Source organism: Electrophorus electricus, chromosome 17 (assembly GCF_041902795.1).
Source record: "Electrophorus electricus isolate QZ-2024a chromosome 17, ASM4190279v1, whole genome shotgun sequence".
NCBI classification, from domain to species: Eukaryota; Metazoa; Chordata; class Actinopteri; order Gymnotiformes; family Gymnotidae; genus Electrophorus; species Electrophorus electricus.
Window position 1 is genome coordinate 18450319 of NC_137513.1, and position 24682 is coordinate 18475000.

A 24682-nucleotide genomic window follows, 5' to 3' on the forward strand; every position below is an offset into this window, starting at 1 on the left:
TGTTCAGACTGAAATACGGCTGCAGGCCATTTCTCATCCACTTCTGAAGGGATATTTTCTGCTTCTCACTAAATATCTTTGTCATATGTGCTAAACGGAACATGAATGAATGTGGTCATGAACTGAGCTAGATTAGCTGACATCACATATCAAACGTAAAGAAAACAAAGACCAGAAGTGGCAGATGTCCACAGGTGTCCACATGTGTCCACCTTAACTGGTCCATGAGGGAAAGAACTTTCTATATTAGTATGAGGAATCCAGAATGGTGAAGAATTTTCAAAACATAAAACATACAGACATTTTAGCTTGTGCACTGATCTTATCTGGATTATCTGTTCCCATAAGATCCATGACACTCAGGTCCAACACACATGGCTAAAATCTCCCCCAGATTATTATGTAAACTACAGACAAATTGACAACATGAAACTGATTCTCCAGAATATTTTGAATTTTCAAAACTACTTACAATGTTCAAATTTAATTTAGACATACTTCAAGAGGTGGGCGATGAGAACACTTCAGTGAAGTGGTGTAATCCCTCAAACACTAATCCTTAAACCCTCACCCCAACCCTAACCCTTCAAACCGTAATCCTAACCCCTCAAAACCTAATCCTAAACCGTAACGCTAGCCCTAACCCCTCAAACCGTAATCCGAAACCGTAACGCTAGCCCTAACCCCCTCAAACCCTAATCCTAAACCATAACCCTAGACCTAACCTCTCAAACTGTAAACCTAACCCTAACCCCCCAAACCCTAATCCTAAACCATAACCCTAACCCCCCAAACCCTAATCCTAAACCATAACCCTAGACCTAACCCCCCCAAACCCTAATCCTAAACCATAACCCTAGACCTAACCCCCCCAAACCCTAATCCTAAACCATAACCCTAGCCCTAACCCCTCAAACCGTAACCCGATCCCTAACCCCCCCAAACCCAAGCCCTCATCAGGTCAAGTCAGAACAGGCCCAGGGGAGTGTTCTGCACACACTGGATACCTACATGCACTCTTCTACCTCATTATGAACATGAAGACAAGCTCTAGCTCTGCATTTCTGCATTTTCAGTGGGCTAATTGTCTAAGTGAACCTCAGTTCAGGTCAGACTAAGCAAATCTCCTTTCCCCTCTGTGTAAAAGTGAAGTATGAGTAAGTATTTGACAGTTCTCACAGGCTGGTACAGAGGACAGAAATACATCAAAATACAAAACATTCAACAACTATTTGTCCTTGCCTGAGCAAACTTAGATATACACTATGTTGCTTCCATAGAAACAGAACTATTTACCAGGCCTCAATTTCATCTCCGAACCACTATGATCTGTTATCGTAGTCATGGCAACTTCAGCCACAGCGAAACCCCTTGGCAAGGCAGAGCTGGGCTGCAGAATCTGTGACCATCATGGCAGCGCTGGGTGTCAAAGCTGCCCAATGCCGCATTTTATTAGTTAAAGGGTGCATGCATATTTATCACCATTTATCGCCATTTGATAATCTGGTGGACAGAAGTAAATGTTCATGTAACGAGGTGGGTGGAGTGGTGCAGCGTTTAAAACGACCACTGCCACTGTGGCTTAAACAACAGCTGTGCTGTCATCTCCACAAACCTTCCTCACTTAAACCAGAAGAACATAAAAACACAACCACCAGAGTCACCCCACTAAAATAAATATTCCAATTACTAACCAAATACAACTGAATTCATAATTTTTTCGCAGGAAAAAACGATTCTACTGTGAATATTAAATGTGAATCAGACATTATGCATGGAAAATTCTATAACTTAAATAGTCATATCACAATTATCTAAATATTAGGTGTGCAACGATGCACTCTGCTCACAATTCAGGATTCTCGATTCGATTTCTGAAACAATTTTTTTCTTAAGTGTAGAAGCAATGCAAAATCTAAAAAATCTTTAAACAAAAAAGAATCTTTAGTCCCTTGCATTTATAATAAATTAGGAACAGACATTTACAGTTTACTGTAAACAAAATGTAGTTTCACCATATATCAAATAATCAAATGAAAGCATTCCTTTTTAATTTTGAACAACACCAAATACTGTGAAAACATTCAACAGAAATTTTTATTCTACTATAATTAAAAGAAAATACAAAGAAAATGCAGGGAACATTGGTTAACAAGATGCTACTGCATTAAACGCGCTATCAAGTGCGTCCTCTGGTGTTCAAACAATGCGACTGCATGTGATGGTATAATAAGCAGAATGTGACATCATCCATCCACGACGCACCTCATTATATTTCTACACCACGATGAACTGTTACACCCCTGGTAAACAGTAATTATATTCTCACCACAGTGAAAATATGTATATCATAATGATTTCATTTAAAAACATGTTTTTTGCTTGCATTGCCGTTTGTGCACCCTCACTGCCATGATGACCACCACACCGCTGCCTCATGCTCAGGTTTTAAAGGGAATGAGAGGAGTGAATCTGATTGGATAAACTGACTGGCACACCTAACCATGAAAGCAGCAAACAACATTTCTGCCACGCGCACATGTACCTGAGCAGCAGGCTAATGCAGAGTCTACACTCACTACTCTCTACAGTCCACACTGATTACACAGTCTACATTTACTACACAGACTAGTCTACAGACTATACACTTTACAGAATACACAGTCTAGAGTCTATATAGGCTACTGACTACACAATTAACACAACACAGACTATACAAACTATACTATACGCTGTCTATTGTGGATACTGGTAAGTTTAGATTCACCAATAGCTAGTTCTCAGTCACTAAGAAACATAATCCTAACAAAATACTTTCACTGAGGTGTATGTGGGATTACTCACTCATAGAAAGTGGTCCAACCATCTTCATTGCTTTTTGTGGCCAGTAGCCCTGAACTGCCATGATAGGTCACCATCACGAGCTCTTGGTCCTGGGCAGTAACACTTTTGAGGGCATGATTAGTTCCAATGGTGAACCAGAAGGTCTGGCTGTCAGGGGTCTTTATCCAGAGAGGAAGCCCTGTAGCGTCCCGATGAATGAGCACTGCATTCTTGTTCTTGTCTGTGATGGTACTCAAGTCTCCCTCTCCAGAGTAGGTCAAGTTATACAGGTAGTCACCTGTGGTAAGGCTCTGGGTGTAGATGTGGCTGCCATTGGCATCAAACAGGTACAGCTCGTCATCGATCGGCGCGGACACCTCGTACATGCCGAGAGAGTTGAGGTACGGCTTGCTCGGCCGAACGTAGCGGAGCCGTATGTTCCCCAGATCAGCGATGAAGAGCTCGCCGTCCGGACAGACAGCCAGCGAGGACGGCGAGTTAAGCTTAGCATCTTTAGCGTAGCCATCATCACCTGAGTAGCAGTCACAGTTGGCATCGTTCTTACAGTCGCACCCACTGGGGGCACCAGCCACCAGTGAGATCTCCCCGCTGGTGGACACCTGCCGCACACGGTTAACCTTCTTGTCATCGGATTCCGCGATGTAGAGGACACCGCTGTGAGATAGCGCCAAGGCGTTGGCAGATTCCAGAGTGGCATGGACGGCCACCTTGCTGACCAGGAAGTGGTCCAGGCCGGGAACCTGGCAGTGCATGGGCCGCCCCGCCACGATCCTCACCTGGTGGTTCTCAGAGATCTGCAGCACCACATTGTTATCCAGCACATACAAGGAGTTGTCCAGGGGACTTACTATGAGGTCAGTGGGCCATTCCAGACGAACCTGTGAACAAACATGAAAAACAACCACCATTATCCTGAAATTCTAAATGAAACAATCTCTCATTACACACAGCAATATCTGAAAACTGCTATCAGGTCAAATACAACTGCAAAAACACTAATTAAGCCTTCTCTGTTTCTCTGTACTGCCTTTGTGGAGATGATTGTCAGATACTAGTGAGAGAACTCACTAGTAATGCTGGAGCTAACAGAAAGGACAGAAAAGCACCTGGAAACATCTGGCAATGTTTTAGATCCAAGGAGGATGAGGAGGAACAAGAGAGGCTCTAAGCGATCAGAATCAGTGTGAGCAGCAGGAAGCACTGATCACATGGACTGTGGACTCCCGAGCAGAGCTGTAGTCCATCCATCACACCGCCCTGTGCACGTCCTGCATCTGTGCTCCATTATTTGTTATATTACAAAACAAGGCCAGTCAGCCTGGCAGAGGTGAGGTCCTCGGGAGCTGGAGCCAGCCCACACTTATCAAAGGTAGCAGCGTTTACCTCCGAGTCCCTGAATTTGGACTTATTGTTCTGCAGGTAACATAGCAGGCTTTTACAAGTAGAAATGACTTAGCAGTTTAACTGAGCTCGGGGTAATGCTGACATCTCTCTTAGGGGTGGGAAACGAAAGGTCTGACTGCAACAGTGGTACTGCCATAGCAACAGGCTGCTTGATTAAAAGATGCTTTAATGTAGTGAAAGACTACAAACCCCACTGTGCCACAGCGGGGTCTGTTAAAGGAGTCTGTTGATTACATCAAATGGGACACATCCATTTTTCACAGACTAGCGAGAATAAAACAGCCACCCGGCATCTCGCGGTTTGCAGTGCGATTCCTCTCTCACTCTGAGATGACCTGGTACAGATGGAGGGAAGCACCGCAGGTTTTACCTAAACACTCTCAGGATAACTTGGGCACGAGTAGCAATCTCAGGAAAATAACATTAATACCAGCTTCACTGAAAGTGATCACAAATTCCACAACATTGAATGCAGTCACAATATCAACAATCAATCAACTTGGTCAATTTGACAAAGGATTTTTCTCAAATTTATTTTTTGAATGCTTCAAAATGTAAAATACTCTTTTTTCCTAAGACAGAACTCAGACATTACATTTCACATGCTTCTATAGACAGTACAACACCATGACATTGCTTTAAAACTAATTTCCTGATAATGAAGACTCAATCATTTCCAACGTCTGGAAACACATGAGAAAGGTCCCAATGTCAATATTATTATAACCTGACTAGGACCATTTTACATTTTCAGTGTTGTGGGTAGTAATGTGTCACAGATCTTCAAGTCATTATTTCCTGGAAGTACACTGATATATTATTTGTAAATCACTTTGAATGTACAGCATGTTTTTAGATCTGAGGCCTTATGGATTTTTTGTTTGTTTTAGATACATTTGGATTATTTATTTTTGTTTAAAAGTGTCACAGGTCACACTAATGTCATGATAATATTAGGTCCAAATAGCAGAATTCCCCTCTGGGATGGTTATTGTGAATGATTTGGTAATGATACATCCCCTCGACCTAGGCTAAAGCACACAAACTGGTTATTGTGAGTGATTTGGTAATGACATATCCTCTCAGCTACACACACACACACACACACACACACACACACACACACAGACACACACACACACACACACACACACACACAGACACAGACACAGACACACACACACACACACACACACACACACACAGACGCACACACACACACACACACACACAGACACACACACACACACACACACACACACACACACACACACACACACACACACACAGACACAGACACCCCTCCCATGCAACTCCCTTTTCCAGTGTGTGTAGATGTGTTAGGAAAGAACCAGCTTTTATGTAATAAATTCCATCACAGCTCTGAGCTCCACACGGCATGGGAAGAGTGGGAAGCTTCCATTCCTTAAAACCTAAATCTTGTCAACAGATCTGGCTAAACATTTTACAAGAATAAGTGTGAGTGTGTGTAAGTGTGCACGTGAAGTAGTGTGTGCACATACTATAGAGTGTAGAGTGTGTACATACATACTATACACAGAGTATGTGAGAGTGTGTGTGTGTGTGTGTACAGATACATACCCAGCCACCCCCAAACACACGCATGGATCTGACCTTGTCCTTAACCAGAAATCTATTTTTGGTGTGTAGATTGGCTCTTTAAGCTTTACTGTCTTAGAGCTGTCAATCACAATTAAATGCACAACATGAGGCAAAGGATCATCTCTATGGTTTAAAGACGTGTGTCACAAGTGCGTCGATCAGTTTCATGTCTTCTCTCTTCAAGTAAAAATACGTTCTAAGAAGCCTTTCCCAAAAAATAGATTTTCTTTTACCGTTTTGTGCACAGTGGGGGTTGCAGTGTGTGTATGAGGTGTTGCTGTTCCATTGCAGACTTAATCACTGCTGAGGCATTTCAGCAGTGATGAATAGAACATAAATAAACAAACTCCTGCGTTTCACACGGCTGCTGGCACTGCACTGCAGTGCTCGTTTCCATACACAGCAGGCTGGGTGGTGTGAGGAGAATACATATGAACACCAACATGGCCAGCAGGTCAGCAACACACACCAGCACATCACGAATACAGACCAGCAGGTTGAGGATGAGGAGCACAGTTAATCCAGACGGGCCACAGAAAGCAGGCATACCACAAACATAAACCACTGCAAATTAATACATTTACCTAACCATGAGAAGTCTGAAGATAATCAAAACATGTATGTTGAACTGCGGTAAGAGGGCAGGCTGGGTGCTGGAAGGTTCTGGAAGGGTGCGGAGGAGTGAGGCAGCTGGCTTAAATGATTCTGGAGGGGTGTTAAAGGAGTGAACATTGTGCTGCACGTGCATTTTTAATAGATGATTTTATTGCGTGAGTGTCTCCAGCAGGGGGGAGTGTGACTCGTCATCATTACAGGAGCTCTACTGTGAATGTGAACGGGTCTGTGCCTGTGATTGTAAGTACATTGCTGTTTGTGCATTTGAGTGTTTGCAAGAGACTCTGTGTAAAAAAGAGTAGTTTTATTTTTTGTAAGTAAATATACGTATGTGTATTTGTGTGTGTGTGCCCATGTGTGGGCTCGTGTGTGCATGTGTATATGCTTGTGTCTATGGATGTGCATGTGTGTAGTTCCTCAGATGCCAGAGGTTGTATTTTACAGAAAGGGTTAGAAGTTGAGTGTTTGAGCAGTGTTTTAGTAGTGTTTCAGTAGACTGAGTGTTAACAGTACAGGTTCCAGCTGTCTCAGGCCCGTGGCTGTAGACCAACACTGGTGCTTTGTGGGATATGTAGCTCCACTATAGCATGCAGGACTTCTCCACACACTCCCGACAGTATGTTGGAACATGCATACACACACACCTGAGAGATGTCCATTACAGAATCGCAGCTCAAGGGTCGTGCTGAGGTCAAGTCGTTGAAGCCCAGCAATGTTGAGATAATGCCATTCTGATCGATTCGGCGGATCATGGTGCCATCCACAAAGAAGACAATTCCATACTTGTCCACTGTAATACCTACAGCAAAAAGTAATTTGTAAAGAGTAATGTGTAAGAGTAATGTTTACGAGTAATGTGTAAGAGTATGTTTAAGAGTAATTTGTACTGTGTAATGTTTAATGTGTAATGTGTACTGTGTAATGTGCACTGTGTACTGTGTACTGTGTACTGTGTAATGTTTAATGTGCAATGTGTACTGTGTAATGTGCACTGTGTACTGTGTAATGTTTAATGTGTACTGTGTAATGTGCACTGTGTACTGTGTACTGTGTAATGTTTAATGTACAATGTGTACTGTGTACTGCTTAATGTGTACTGTGTAATGTGTAATGTGCACTGTGTACTGTGTAATTTTAATGTATGTGTACTGTGTAATGTGTAATGTTTAATGTGTACTGTGTAATGTGTAATGTTTAATGTGTACTGTGTAATGTGTACTGTGTAAAGTTTAATGTGTACTGTGTAATGTGTACTGTGTAATGTGTAAAGTTTAATGTGTACTGTGTGATCTGTACTGTGTAAAGTTTAATGTGTACCGTGTGATGTGTACTGTATAAAGGTTAATGTGTACTGTGTAAAGTTTAATGTGTACTGTGTACTGTGTAATGTGCACTGTGTACTGTGTAATTTTAATGTATGTGTACTGTGTAATGTGTAATGTTTAATGTGTACTGTGTAATGTGTAATGTTTAATGTGTACTGTGTAATGTGTACTGTGTACTGTGTAAAGTTTAATGTGTACTGTGTAATGTGTACTGTGTAATGTGTAAAGTTTAATGTGTACTGTGTGATGTGTACTGTGTAAAGTTTAATGTGTACCGTGTGATGTGTACTGTGTAAAGGTTAATGTGTACTGTGTAAAGTTTAATGTGTACTGTGTAATGTGTAAAGTTTAATGTGTACTGTGTAATGTGTACTGTGTAATGTGTAATATTTAATGTGTACTGTGTGATGTGTACTGTGTAAAGTTTAATGTGTACTGTGTACTGTGTAAAGTTTAATGTGTACTGTGTAATGTGTACTGTGTAAAGTTTAATGTGTACTGTGTAATGTGTAATATTTAATGTGTCATATTTAATGTGTACTGTGTACTGTGTAATGTGTACTGTGTAATGTTTAATGCCTGTAGCAGAAGATTAGAGAAAGAAAACACATTTCAGTCCCTGTTTTGCATTCAACATAACACCAATTAAAAGCTGACTGTGTTGCTTTGGATCAATTTTACACTAATCCAGAGTGATCGATAATTAAATGAAGAGTCAGTACCACAAACAAAAGCAACGACTTCAGGGTCCAAACCCGATAACCATTACACAGATTTGCTATTTTTATTAACTATTGAGCTTCAGAAATACTGCGGGAAGGAATGAAGGACTATCACACTCAGGAGAATGTCCCCAGACAAATGAGACGTCCGTGTGAATTCATTATTACTAGGGAGCATGCAGAGGAAGGGGAGGAGAGAGAGAGGGGTGGAAGCATAATGAAGAGAAAGAAGGCATGAGGCTGTGTGAGTGAACACAGCAGTCAGAGAGGCTTGCCCCACTGAGGCACTGAGGCTCTAATCAAAGGCTTTTGTTGAGAATGTTCAATTTCTTTCATGAGCATTAACAACACAAAGTCTGTGCAATGACCATCCTAAAACCTGGGAGAGAGTAGAGTGTTACGCTTGCATTTCTGGAAATGGAGAAATGAGTGATAATCCAGCTCTACATATCAAACACGCTAACATCAGTACACACGCTAAAAGTTTTTTCAATGATGAAGATCTGCTTCAGATTAAAAGGGAATATGTTTAATAGTGACTTTTAGGATTTCTGAGAGAAACACAAAGCTTGCTAGGGACAGTGTGCTATGTTCAAAACAGCATGTGCCCCCTTTAGTTTAAAGGTGAAAATCTTCGTTTTTAAAGTTAACAAAGGAATGAAGAATAATGAATACATTTAAAGATCGAGATAAAAGACAAAGATAAAACAAGATCAGTATTTTTCACACTAACCCATCAAACATAGCATGATTGAAATTCTGATTAATCAAAAACAAATAAAGGTATTGATTTCTTCTGGTTGGAACATGTCTAATCTCTAGGTGTGAGACCAGTTCAACCCAGTTCAACACACACTACCCTGGCCCACGCAGAACTCTGGAGCTCCTGGACCACATGAACTGGATAGATCGTTGGTGTTAAATTAGGCTGTATTACGTTAGGCTGCGTTAGATTAGATTACGCACAGATCTGGGTTCTTACCTCGGGGGTTGGTGAGGGTAGCTTCTACTGCCTTGCCGCCATCCCCACAGCGGGTCTCGTCGTAGGGGAGACACTGGTCTCCTGTTCCTGCAACCAGCTCCAGGTTCTTAGCTACATCCTTCACAGTGTTCAGGGACTTCACTTTAAACACCTTTCTGCTGCTGGTATCCGACAGGTAGAGAACCCCAGACACCGGACTCGTAGCCAGGTAGTATTTATGTGCAGGACTGTTACTGCAAAGAGACAGGGGCAAATCTTAGAATATACATGTGAGAATGTAAGATAAGATGTGATTATGGGATGAGTATGTGAGTATGTGATGAGTGTGTGAGTATCTGCTGAGTATGGGATGAGTATGTGATCGTGGGATGAGCATGTGATGAGTGTGCGAGCATGTGATGAGTGTGCCGGTATGGGATGAGTATGCGAGTATGGGATGAGTATGCGAGTATGGGATGAGTGTGTGATGAGCGTGTAAGTGTGTGATGAGTGTGTAAGTATGGGATGAGTGTGTGATGAGTATGTGAGTATGGGATGAGTATGTGATGAGTATGTCTGATGATCTGAAGCAGATTTGAAGGAAATTCTCTAAATGGGCATAATGTAGCAGTGAAGGACCAGTTTCACTCTCAGACACATTCCCTGGGGAACAGTTGGGCCCTCGTTCACAACATGTGTAACAGCTGGGATATGAATGTACTTCTTATAATCAAAATCTAAAACCACTTATGTTCCACTGTGTCAGCTCCCAAAGACACGCAAGTGATGCGTCCAGCATTCAGCATGGACGTAGGGCCCGTGGCTGGTAACCTCCAGGCATCTAATGTGCTGTCAGTGTTTAGCCAACCTGGCGGAGGGGGTGTTCTTAGAGAGAGAGATTTAGTCTGAGGATGATATCTAAAAACATGATACATTCTCCAACAGAAATGGCTCAGCTCTCAGCAAACAGCACATTATGCACCAGTCAGGGTGACACAGACATCCCTCACACACGCCCAGGGAGCTCACAATATCACCGTCTGACAAAACAGCTCCAATCACGCAGGAGTGGAGAAGCCACCTGCTTGAGCACACACACTTCAGGCAGGAGCCTGCTTGCTGGACTCCCCTCTGCAAAGTAATCAAATAAGAGGAAACGCACCTGTACTATAATTCTGGAAATCACAAGGTGACTAATTGCAGCACACTGCTGGGTATGTCAATAGATATGGACCTTATTTAAGAGAGAGTACTTGACACGGTTCCCTGCATCTGTTCCGTCATCAGAGGGACTTTCTTCACTAAGAACACATTCAGCTTTTTGAACCAAGAATTGTTTTGATTCTCCATTAAAGGAAAAGTTTGTGTTTTTACATTGAGGGAACAAAGTGAGAGGCATGCGGCGATGACGATGGTGGTTGGATGTTAATCTGTAAAAGCAGGCACATATCAGCACACAGGATGTCTCAGTGCTTCCTTATTGGAGCTCGTCACTGTTATACAGGAAGAGAAAACAACATCTCTGTGCTTGTGAAACAGTGTGGCAACATAACCAAAGTGTCAGGCAGTGTGTCTATAACATAACCACAGTGTCCGGCTGTGTGTGTCTATAACAAAACCACAGTGTCCGGCTGTGTGTGTCTATAACAAACAGTGTCCGGCTGTGTGTGTCTATAACATAAACAGTGTCCGGCTGTGTGTGTCTATAACATAACCACAGTGTCCGGCTGTGTGTGTCTATAACATAACCACAGTGTCCGGCTGTGTGTGTCTATAACATAACCACAGTGTCCGGCTGTGCGTGTCTATAACATAACCACAGTGTCCGGCTGTGTGTGTCTATAACATAACCACAGTGTCAGGCAGTGCGCCTATAACATAACCACAGTGTCCGGCTGTGTGTGTCTATAACATAACCACAGTGTCCGGCTGTGTGTGTCTATAACATAACCACAGTGTCAGGCAGTGCGTCTCTATAACAGTGTCATGATTAGTCCCTCCCTGGTTTCAGCTTCTGTGGTTTCCCTGTCGTGTGTGTTTTGGTTCCATGCCTTAGTTTCGTTTTCTCCACCCCTCGTTTGATTGCTTGCACCTGTCCCCTTGTTTCTACCTTTGGTTCATGTATTTAAATCTTGTTGTGTGCCTTGGTTGTGGCTGTTCATTGAATGTATGTTTATTCTAATGGTTGTTTCTTTGTACTCCGTGCCTTCGTGTTTCCTAGCCTTTGTTATAGCCTACTTCCCCTATTTGTCTTCGTTTGTTTCTTTGTTTAATCATGTATCCCTGTGCTCTCCGTGTTGGCTCTATGACCTTGGACCGTTATACCGACTCTGATTCTGGATTTGCCCTGAATAAATCTCGCTTTTCTCCGCACATGTCTGCCTCCTCACCGCTCACCGTTACAAACATAACCAGTGTCAGGCAGTGTGTGTCTATAACATAACCACAGTGTCAGGCAGTGTGTGTCTATAACATAACCACAGTGTCAGGCAGTGTGTGTCTATAACATAACCACAGTGTCAGGCAGTGTGTGTCTATAACATAACCACAGTGTCAGGCAGTGTGTGTCTATAACATAACCACAGTGTCAGGCAGTGTGTGTCTATAACATAACCACAGTGTCAGGCAGTGTGTGTCTATAACATAACCACAGTGTCAGGCAGTGTGTGTCTATAACATAACCACAGTGTCAGGCAGTGTGTGTCTATAACATAACCACAGTGTCAGGCAGTGTGTGTCTATAACATAACCACAGTGTCAGGCAGTGTGTGTCTATAACAAAACCACAGTGTCAGTCTGTGTGTGTCTATAACAAAACCACAGTGTCAGTCTGTGTGTCTATAACACAAAACCACAGTGTCCGTTTGTGTGTGTCTATAACACACAACCACAGTGTCAGGCTGCGTGTGTCTATAACATAACCACAGTGTCAGGCTGCGTGTGTCTATAACATAACATAACATAACATAACATAACCACACCCCACACTCCAAACATGCTCCCTAGCACACCCCACACTCCTACCACACCCCCTAAAACACCCCACACTCCTAACACACCCCTAACACACACAGTTGTTACTGACTGTCTGCTGTTCACCTGGAAACAGAAGCAGCAGACTGTTGAGCAGACTGCCAGGTCTGAGCAGTAACCTCTGTTAGGCACTGAGGGGAAGGCGCCAAAGACAGTGATTGGAACTGTGGTGTGGCAGCTGTGGGCGGGCAGTAGGCAGGGTGTAGGGAGTCATGGGTGGAGCAGGAGTGGAAGATTCTTCTAGCGCCCTGCAGACTTAGATGCTACATCACCACTGGCTCCTGCTCTCTGGTGTGAGGAGTTCATCCTGACCTTCACACACTCTGTTCCTCCACTACAGCCCCTTCAGGAGATAATTGGATTTCGCTGTGGGTTGGTCTGATGATGGAGGGAGTAGCTCTGACACAGGAGGGGCAGCTTATTGGGGGTCACTGAACACACACACACACACACACACACACCCACACACACTCGCACACGCGTACACTCACAAACGCATGCTTTTGCACACATCAATTCTGCAGTACTTTTAAGCTCAGATTTTCAATTTGTAGTTCAGAGCATTACTGATGACAAACTTAATTTTTGATATCAAACCCTGCTAATGAATTGTATACTGGAAAGCGGTCAGGTGCATAATTTGTCTCTGAGCTATATGGAAGAGGGCAGTGATGGCAGAAGAGGGGGTGGTGATGTTGGGTGAAGGAGAGCAGACGAAGATAGCAGGAGAGGGGCAAATTTAAAGTCCTGCAACAGCGTGTCAGCGCTGAAACAGAGCGTATGTCAGTCCTGAAACAGAGCGCATGTCAGTCCTGAAACAGAGCGTATGTCAGTCCTGAAACAGAGCGTATGTCAGTCCTGAAACAGAGCGTATGTCAGTCCTGAAACAGAGCGTATGTCAGTCCTGAAATAGTGTATACCTAAAACCGAGCATATGCTAATTCTGACACCCCCCCATTGCTGTTCCATCTAACTATCTGACATTTGCTCTGACGAGCCTGACACTCTCCCACACCACAGCAGTGGTCTTTTGGCAAATGTTTTCTTTACTATATGACTGTAACAGGGCAGCACATTACATCACAGTATCAAACTGGCTCTCATCCTCGTTCTCCATCACAGGATCGTGATAACACTGCCCTTTTCAACACTGAATCCAAGGCTTGGTCAAGATGCTCAGACAACAGTCTCAATACATGTCATCCATTCACATGTCATATTTTGGCATTAACTACATAGCATCATGGCTCTTGAACAATGTGGTATTTAGATCAAATAGTGAAGTTTGAATGAAGTATTGATCCTTTAGAATCCCTTACCTGTGTCTGAAATCTTTATTTCTGTATGGTTCAATTAGAAGAGTGGGGGAAAAACAGAAGGGGGTTAGCAATGTTAGTGTTAACAGGATAAAGATAAGATGATAGCAATGTAAGTGTTTACAGTATAAAGATAACATGATAGTGTTGGTGTTTACAGTATAAGGATAACATGATAGCAGTGTTAGTGTTAACAGGATAACGATAATATGATAGCAATGTTAGTGTTTACAGTATAACGCTAACGATAGTGTTAGTGTTCACAGTATAACGATAACATGATAGCAGTGTTAGTGTTTACAGTGTAACAATAACATGATAATGTTGGTGTTTACAGTATAACGATAACATGATAGTGTTGGTGTTTACAGTATAACGATAACATGATAGCAGTGTTAGTGTTTACAGTATAATGATAACATAATAGTGTTAGTGTTTACAGTATAACGATAACATGATAGCAGTGTTGGTGTTAACAGTATAACGATAACATGATAGCAGTGTTAGTGTTTACAGTATAACTATAACATGATAGTGTTGTTGTTTACAGTATAACGATAACATGATAGCAGTGTTAGTGTTAATAGTATAACGATAACATGATAGCAATGTTAGTGTTTACAGTATAACGATAACATGATAGTGTTGTTGTTTACAGTATAACAATAACATGAGTGTTGTTGTTCACAGTATAACGATAACATGATAGCAGTGTTAGTGTTAACAGGATAACGATAAGATGATAGTGTTAGTGTTTACAGTATAATGATAATATGATAGCAGTGTTGGTGTTTACAGTATAACGATAACATGATAGTGTTGTTGTTTACAGTATAATGATAACATGATCGCAATGTTAGTGTTAACAGGATAATGATAAGATGATAGCAATGTTAGTGTTTACAGTATAACGCTAACATGATAGTGTTAGTGTTTACAGTATAACGATAATATGATAGCAGTGTTGGTGTTTACAGTATAACGATAACATGATAGTGTTGGTGTTTACAGTATAATGATAACATGATAGCAATGTTAGTGTTAACAGGATAATGATAAGATGATAGCAATGTTAGTGTTTACAGTATAACGATAACATAATAGGATATAGGATAACAATAACATGACAGTAGTGTTGGTGTCAACAGGAAAACGTTCAGTTCATTCAGATTATACACAAGAATGTCCTCCTCACCCCCCTCCCCCCTCACCTACTCACTCCTGCACTCATCACCTCCTCACCCCTCACCCCTTCACCCATCACTGCCAGCACCAGTTCAGTGCATGCGGTGTGTTCAGTACATGCAATGATAATAAAGACTAAGACTAATTAACTATTAACTATCTATTTCAAAACTAGAACAAAGATATGTTGTTTTTATAGTTTTACTGATTAGACAGTATGAGAAAGAGATAAATGTAAACATACAGGTAATGGCACCATTGTCTATTTGTTTTCCTCTGACAGATTTTTTGGGCTGTTGTGAGCCTTTGTGGGCCTGCTGTGAGCTGTGTGTTGTTTAGAGTGTGTGGACGTGATTTCTCCAGCGCTCTCGCTCACCTGTAGCAGCCTGGCGTTTTGGGTCTGGGACTCCCATTTAAATGAAAGTAAAACCCAAAGGGTCCAACACTGCTTTTGCAGGACCTAACAGTGTGTGTGTGTGTGTGTGTGTGTGTGTGTATAAACACACAGGACTACCTGAGTTCCAGTACACTCGTGACATTTCCCGTGGTGAAGATTCGGCGGATATAGTTGAAGTCGCCCACAAACAAGCTGCCATCGGGGCCACAGGCCAAAGCCACAGGCGCTAACAGTTTATTCCCATCAGCCAGGCCATTACAGCTCGGACAGGAAATACTGCGCCGCCGCCCATTACCCATGATGCTCCCAATGATTGGGGGCTGCTGGGTAATGAAGACATTCTCGCCATTGCCCTTGTGTAGGATGCCTGTGGGAGACAACAACAGACCTGAGTTATGGTTAATCTTAGCCTTAACAATAATCCTAAACCCAATCCTAACCCTAACACAACAGACCTGGGTTATGGTTAATCTTAGCCTTAACCATAATCCTAAACCCAATCCTAACCCTAACACAACAGACCTGGGTTATGGTTAATCCTAGCCTTAACCATAATCCTAATCCCAATATTAACCCTAACACAACAGACCTGGGTTATGGTTAATCTTAACTTTAACCATAATCCTAAACCCAATCCTAACCCTAACACAACAGACCTGGGTTATGGTTAATCCTAGCCTTAACCATAATCCTAATCCCAATCTTAACCCTAACACAACAGACCTGGGTTATGGTTAATCCTAGCCTTAACCATCATCCTAATCCCAATCTTAACCCTAACACAACAGACCTGGGTTATGGTTAATCCTAGCCTTAACCCTAATCCTAATCCTAATCCTAACCCTAACACAACAGGTCTGGGTTATGGTTAGATGACAAACTAGCTATGGCATAAAAACCATTAATAAAACACATTTTATATATCATGCTGTCCAAATGGCAAGTTGCCCAGTCAGGGTATTTAATTCATTCAGTAGTTTTATTTCTTTTCAGAATATTCAGTTTATATTTAAGATTCGTTCTGTAGTGGAGCAGTGGCATAACTGAGTCGAGGAGAATGGGGTATAAACACAAATTTTGTTTGGCTCCACTGTGTTTAGCAATGCACCCGAATGCCTGCTGATACACAGAGGAGATTCCACACAGTCTGGCTAAAGATGGCTGAAGGGAAACAGATGGAAGGAAAGTCAGACGTAAAGCATTTTTACGTTTCCTATGTGTCTGTGCAGCAGGTACATAAACTAATGTCCACGTATGTATTATGAATGTACACCACTTAAACAGTCACTACTAAAACTCTCCACCATGTTCAGGTAATCCCCACAGTGTTCATGTTGTTCAGATACTCTCCACAATGTTCAGGTAATCTCTGCAGTATTGAGTTTGTTCAGATACTCTCCAGTGTTCAGGTACTCTATCTGGCATTCAGGTACTCTCTCTGATGTTCAGGGACTCTTCACAGTGTTCAGGGATTGTCTCCGGTGTTCAGGGACTCTTCACAGTGTTCAGGGACTGTCTCTGGTGTTCAGGAACTTCTCACAGAACTCAGGGACTCTTCACAGTGTTCAGGGATTGTCTCTGGTGTTCAGGGACTCTTCACAGTGTTCAGGGACTGTCTCTGGTGTTCAGGGACTCTTCACGGTGTTCAGAGACTCTCTCAGGTGTTCAGGAACTTCTCACAGAGCTCAGGGACTCTTCACAGTGTTCAGGGATTGTCTCCGGTGTTCAGGGACTCTTCACAGTGTTCAGGGACTGTCTCTGGTGTTCAGGGACTCTTCACGGTGTTCAGAGACTCTCTCAGGTGTTCAGGAACTTCTCACAGAGCTCAGGGACTCTTCACAGTGTTCAGGGATTGTCTCTGGTGTTCAGGGACTCTTCACAGTGTTCTGGGACTGTCTCTGGTGTTCAGGAACTGTGTCTCGTGTTCAGGGACTCTCTCTGGTGTTCTCTCCACTACACCGTGGCTGTAAGTTGGCCAAATGTAAAACCTGATTTTCAGTCATTCCCCTTCCAGCAGGGTTTCTCCACCGAGTACCTGCTGACTGTGAGTAATATCAGAGCTGCCTGTCGCTATGGAGCGATGGAAGAGAAAGAGATTAAATGAGGCAGACCTGCACAAATCTAATTCATTAATGGGATATGAGGCCCTGGGGTGGGGGTGGGGGGTAGTGAGTAACACACCAGTACACCCACCACACCTCTCACTGTATATAATGATTCATATATTTTATGCATTTAATATTGTAAAATATTTAATATTTTATTAATCCACTATTCATTATTATAAGTCCTGATTTGGTCTTACCCAGTTATCTAGTTGTTTGTTTTATCAATAAAATATAATTTATTGTCCCTATATTACTTTTATTATTATTTTGTTTATCACAAATCACTTATCACAGAACCGTTATCATGTTCAGCATGATGGGAAAACAGAACCTGAGTGAATAGAGTGACGCCAGTAAAGCTGCCTTGAACTGAGAAACGGAGAGAGCGAGAGAGAGAAGAAACCAATCAAATGAGAGACTGGATGAAGGTCCACTTCACAGGGACTCCTGCGCATGAGTGGTTTCTCCTCTCAGGGCTGGACTGCTCTGTGTCCGGACGGACAGAAACACGCTGTGCCTGTAAGTATCCCTGATTCTAGTGACGAGGGTCGATAGAGGAGGCAGAAGACCCCCTCCACCCACTCCATGGTGGAAGGTCTCTGTCTGCACACAGCCCCTCCTTTCACAGACAATTCAGCAATAGGATGAAAACTGAACTCTTACATACATAAAAAAGCAAACAACATACAACATATGACATATAACGTACAATATTCGACATATGACATACAACATAAGACATATATAATATACGACATACGACAAATGACACACAACATACAATATTCGACATATAGGACATACAACATACGACAAATGGCAAGCAATATACGACATATGACATACAATATACGATACATGACATACGATATACAACATATGACATATGACATACAATATATGATATATGACATACGACATATACAATATACGACATATGACAAAGGATGTACGACATATGACATGACATACAATATACGACATATGACATACGATATACGATATCCGCTGCATGTCAGCAGAACATCAGCAATGCTGTGAGAGACTATGTTACTGAAAGGATTCTTGGCAGGTAGAAAATTGTAAAAGTGACAGCTAGATTGCAAAGTTTTGTGTGTGTGTGTCTGTGTGTGCGTGTACATGTGTGTGTGTTTGTGTATGTATGTATGTGTGCGTGCGTGCGTGTGCGTGTGTGTGTGTGTGTGTGTGTGTGTGTGTGTGTGTCTGTGTGAGAGAGTGTGAGAGACCTCACCACTCTGAATGTTGAGGGTGTGGTGTTTATCTATGCTCCAGCCTCCCAGGTTTGATGCCGTGCTCTCGTAACCCTGCAGGACAGCTGTCCTTTTCTCCCACAGGATCACATCAGGACACGACTCGTACTCAAAGCCCACACACACTGTCCAACAGAGAGAAACACAGTCAACTAACTCTAAACAGACACTTCTACAAAGAACTGACCACAGAGCTGAATAAGTGTCACACTACTACAATGCTTCGGATAATGAAAATCAACAGAATTGGAATAATTTATTACAGGATTATAAACAGTAATGGCCTGGTCAGTTTCCACTCTCACGGCCGCTCACCGAAGGCCTCGGTCAGGCCATACACCTTCTGGCTGTAGACGTCTGTCTTGTCCCAGACAAAATCGTAGGAGAGGCTGGGCGTGGCCGCAAACCACTTCCTGAAGAGTCGGCCCTCGACGGCCACCATGAGGTGCACTTTCATCAGGCTGAAGGGGATGGCAGCATGGGTCAGGGTGACTCTCAGCACAGCCTTGTAGCCTGCAGAGCGGCTGCTCAGGTAAGCCAGGCGCAGGTGTGTGCCGGGGACTCGCACCTCCTCCTGGACAACCTGCAGGAAGAGAAGCACTCAGGCTTCAGCCAATCAGACAACAGAAAACTAACAACCACTTTACTTACAGAAAAACAAAACGTTCTGGGATGGACTTCCTCAAATGCAAGGGTTCAAATGGCTTCATGGAAACGGAAAATTCAGTGTGTGCAGAGGTACATGACTAGAACGCCAAGGTGAAAATGTTTTTTATGCATTCTGACCTGCACAAGTCTATCTTTTGATTTCTTGTGTGGGTTTTATTAAACACTGACATTCTTGGTTTTGACAAAATCCTTTTGTTGGAATTAACAGTTCCAAATATTGCATTATGTTTTGGAAGTTGTAAAAGGCTCCCACATCTAGCTAAACTAATGTTAACATGCTAAATTAATGTTAACATTTCATCATCAACAACTCCTTATCTTCTGGATACGTGCCAACTGCATTCAAAACCAACAGTGTGGTACAAATTCTCAAGAAGGCCACACTTGACGGCTCCAACATTACCAACTACAGACTGGTATCACTTCTCTGTTTCCTCTCAAAAGCTGTCAAACAAGCAGTTTATAATCAATTGTCTCTTTTCCTCACCCAGAACCAGCTGCATGATCCCAATCAGTCTGGCTACAAACTGGCAACTTTCTACAGAAACGGAACTCCTAGCAGTGACGGAGAAATTTCATGCTGCTAAAGCCGTCAAACTGTCATCTGTTTTGATTCTTCTAGACCTTTCAGCAGCCTTTGACACAGTGAACCACAACATTCTTCTCTCTGCTCTCTCCAGACATGGTGTGATTGTCTCTGCTTGGAGAGGGTTTCAGTGCTATCTGGAGGGACGGTCCTATCAGGTGACATGGAGATCCACATCCAAACCGTGCAGACTCTCCACTGGAGTGCCACAGGGCTCGGTATTAGGTCTCCTTCTCTTCTCTTTGTACACTCGTTCTCTTGGTGATGTAATATCTTCTCATGGTTTCTCCTACCACTGCTATGCTGATGACACTCAATTATTTCTTTCTTTTCCACCCTCTGGCACGCAGGTCTTGAGACGTATGTCAGCATGCTTGACTGACATCATGTCATGGATGACAGCCCACCACTTGAAGCTCAGCCCCAGTAAAACCAAACTTCTGTTCATCCCAGGTACTCCCAATCCTTACCATGACCTCACAGTTTCCTTCGAGAACTCCCTGGTATCACCATCCAAAGCTGCCCATAGCTTTGGGATAACTTTGGACAACCAGTTGTTGTTCTCATCTCATGTTTCTAATCTAACCCGGTCTTGCAGATTTCTCCTTTGTAACATATGAAGGATTTGGCCCTTTCTTCCACAGAAAGCTGACCAGGTGCTTGTACAGTCTCTTGTGATCTCAAAGGTTGACTACTGCAACTCGCTACTTGCTGGTCTTCCTCTAAGAGCCATCAAATCTCTACAATTTGTCCAGAATGCAGCAGCACGACTGGTCTTCAATCTTCCAAAGTTCACACGTTACTCCACTGCTACGCTCCCTTCATTGGCTCTCAGCAGCTGCACACAGCAGATTTAAAATCTTGATGCTCGCCTAAGTCAAAAATGGACCAGCCCCTTCATACATGAGGTCAATAGTCAAAGCCTGATCCGTACCTCGAGTACTTCAAACCTCAAGAACGGCTCAGCTTGAAATACCATGGAAGGTCTCGTGGAAGAAAAGCATCAAGACTATTTTCTGTCCTGGCTCCAAGATGATGACATGAACTCCCACTGGCTGTCCGGACAGCAGAGTCCCTTGCAGTCTTCAAAGGCAGACTGAAGACCCATCTATTTGCAGAATGTTTAAAGGACAACTGACCCTGCTCCCATATTGACAGACTAAATTAGTACTTATTGTAGGGTATTGTTTATGTTGTTTAACAAACTCTGGCAGTTATTGTTTATTCCATTTATCATTGTTTCAGATAGACCTTATTTATTTCATACTTCTAAGTATCAGCATTGATCCCTGTATTCTACAGTATTCTAATTCATTGGTATGCTGGACTCTAACCTACTGTACTGTAGTAGGATGTGTAAATGAGTAAATGACAAAGCACTTTTGTAAGTCGCTCTGGATAAGAGCGTCTGCTAAATGCCATAAATGTAAACGTACATGTAAACATGCTAAACTAATGGTAACATGCTAATCTAATGTTAACATGCTAAACTAATAGTAACATGCTAAACTAATGTTAAGATGCTAAACTAGTGGTAACATGCTAAACTAATGTTAAGATGCTAAACTAATGGTAACATGCTAAACTAATGTTAAGATGCTAAACTAATAGTAACATGCTAAACTAATGTTAAGATGCTAAACTAATAGTAACATGCTAAACTAATGTTAAGATGCTAAACTAATGGTAACATGCTAAACTAATGTTAAGATGCTAAACTAGTGGTAACATGCTAAACTAATGTTAAGATGCTAAACTAGTGGTAACATGCTAAACTAATGTTAAGATGCTAAACTAGTGGTAACATGCTAAACTAATGTTAAGATGCTAAACTAATGGTAACATGCTAAACTAATGTTAAGATGCTAAACTAGTGGTAACATGCTAAACTAATGTTAAGATGCTAAACTAGTGGTAACATGCTAAACTAATGTTAAGATGCTAAACTAATAGTAACATGCTAAACTAATGTTAAGATGCTAAACTAGTGGTAACATGCTAAACTAATGTTAAGATGCTAAACTAATAGTAACATGGTGCAACATATCAACTACTCAGTGCTATACAGAGAGCCACTCACATCAAAATGGAAAGTTTTTTCACCTCAGAATCAAACTTCACATTACTTTACAACAAAAAAAAAACTTAACAAGTCACTATTCTAATGACTTAGCCTCCTAGTTAAGTGTTATTAAAGTGTTATTTAATAAATGCCATGAAATGTGGTTAGCTAGCTAGTTATTCTAGCATTTGTCTTCTAAAATCTGTGAATAGGAAATAATTTTTGATAAAGTAGCTTCAAACTGTTAGCCTCAGAGGTGAACTGACTGAGGAGTGTGATTGGCAGAAACTGTCATTACAGACATTGTTGCTTTTCTTCACACACACATATACATTTAGTCTCAGACAAAAATACATGTAGCCCCCCACGGCCTTCCTGCCCCCAAACATGTGGAAAAGCATACAAATGCACATTAATAACAAACCCACATCTGCATACAGATTTTTGACCGCAGTGGCAAGCATACAGGCATATCTGCATACACAAACACACTCAAACAAACACCATCTTATGCACAAACACACTCAAACAAACACCATCTTATGCACACACACAAGGCCTAACTGCCTGCAACTCTCACCATTCGAAAAAACAAACAACAGCAAAACATTTTCCTCAACAAGACAGCAAAAGCTTGTCACTAGTTATGTTAAACTCCAGGACATAAATATTCAACGAGCATCTGTTTTCTGTTAAATGTAATTATCATTATTGTGGAAAAGCTCTCAGAAAGCACACACGCAGGAAACTGGTTGGACAGTGTATCTCCAACCAGTTATGAAGGCTTGATAACATGACAGTGTTGCCACCTGCAAGACTAATTCCTCTTTTCCTGCTTGAGATGTTCTAGCCTCACCCCTCTGTGCACCAGAACATGGTTCTTCAAACACTGAGGTGGGCCGAATCATGCAGGTGTGAAACACCCCCCCCCACACACACTCACACACGCGCTCGTGCACAAATACTATAGCTACAGCGAATTTACACAGAGCTATACATAAAGCCAGTGTGATGTGGTGTCTACTAAGAGCAGTGAGTCACTTAACAGCTCACAAGAAGTGTACAACTAATCACAAAACACAGAAAGATTTCAAATGTGTTCACAGAGCTCTACTCAATATGAACATGTTAGCCTGGGGGCTACTGCAGAATTCAGTATATATGCAGTCTAATTCTAAACAAATTTTGGGTTTGAAGTGAAACCAGATGACTGGTTGTGCGTTTCACATAGAGCAGGTTTTGGTCCCCGCTCACCTGGATCTCAGGGACAATGGCGCCCCTCTCTGAACAGGCTCCGGACAGCGTCGTCAGGGGGGCGGGCACCACTATTGGGCTGGGCCGCGACAAACTGCTGAGGTCACAGCTGGGGATGTCGTTGACCTCATGCCTCATGACGACAGTGTCCATGACGAAGAATCGCGACCATGGCAACCACAGAGTGTGCTCCTGTGTAATGAACGGGGCACGCTCGAAACGCAGCGCCACGGCCACGCCCCCATTGGACAGCAGATCGAAGCTGCAACACAGAGCGAGTGAGAGAACATTGTATTAATCTGACAACACAACTGAGAGTTTCTTTGATTAACTGCTTGTACATCAAAATACAGTTTGATCATTCATTTTGGACCCTTAGTCATGAAGCAGCTTCTCGATACTAGAACACTACACCAATATAATATAGAGCGCATTTCAAGAATGCCTGAAATGCCGATGTCGCCTTATTAATTAAACAGTGCACATCAAATGTCGTGTCCTATTACAGAAATAGAAAGATTCAATATGCAATTACATTATTATGCTTTTATTCTTCATTCAGCAATGCTACACTAAACCCTGTATGCTAAACACCATACACTAAACACTATACTAAACACCGTACATTAAACACTGTATATTAAACACTGTACACTAAACACTGTGCTCTAAAAACAGTATACTAAATACCATACACTAAACACTGTACTAAACACTGTACACTAAACACTGTGCACTAAACACTGTATACTAAATTCTGTACACTAAACACTGTATACTAAACACTGTATACTAAACACTGTACACTACACACTGTACAAGGTATATTAAACATTGAATCCGGTATACTAAATACTGAACACTGTAAACTATTAAACATTGTAAACTGTATTGCCATGTTTACCCCTCCCTGGCGTCGCGGTTCCCACAGCAATGCCACTATGTGTGTTTACTTCCTGGTTTTGTTTCCTCGTGCTCCCTTGTTTTGGTTTCATTGTGTTCCACCCACTTGATAGTATCTATGCCTGTTACTGCTGATTGCCTGTATCTTGTTGGTCCTCATTAGTCTTTGTAAACCCTGTGTAGTCTTGTATTCTTTGTGAAGTCTTGTGAACCTGTGTTACGTTTCTGAGCCGTTTGTATTGTGTGCGTTTCCCCTGGTTATTTTGATTTCTGCTCTACTTTTTGGATTGCCCTCTGTGTCTGCTCCCTGTCTGTTTTGGTTGCCTCGCTGACTGCTCTTCTCAATTTATGACCTTTGCTTCTGTTCTTTGGACTATGACTGTGGAACTAACCGTATTCTCTAT

General features: G+C 42.2%; 1 protein-coding gene across 12 annotated transcripts in view; it reads right to left on the reverse strand.

The window, feature by feature from the left end:
• tenm4 (teneurin transmembrane protein 4) overlaps positions 1 to 24682 on the reverse strand; it is a 170322-nt gene that overhangs the window by 19352 nt on the left and 126288 nt on the right. For 8 of the 12 annotated variants that reach the window (XM_081699661.1, XM_035534067.2, XM_081699659.1 and 5 more), the window contains 8 exons: positions 23376 to 23637; positions 19120 to 19387; positions 18786 to 18929; positions 15543 to 15792; positions 13847 to 13867; positions 9516 to 9748; positions 7131 to 7285; positions 2845 to 3722 (listed from right to left, as the gene is read on the reverse strand). In XM_081699661.1, coding sequence (XP_081555787.1) covers positions 2845 to 3722; positions 7131 to 7285; positions 9516 to 9748; positions 13847 to 13867; positions 15543 to 15792; positions 18786 to 18929; positions 19120 to 19387; positions 23376 to 23637 — 2211 coding nt within the window. The remainder of the gene's footprint in view (positions 1 to 2844; positions 3723 to 7130; positions 7286 to 9515; positions 9749 to 13846; positions 13868 to 15542; positions 15793 to 18785; positions 18930 to 19119; positions 19388 to 23375; positions 23638 to 24682) is intronic. The other 4 variants (XM_035534072.2, XM_081699660.1, XM_081699658.1 and 1 more) reach the window with 1 other exon arrangement.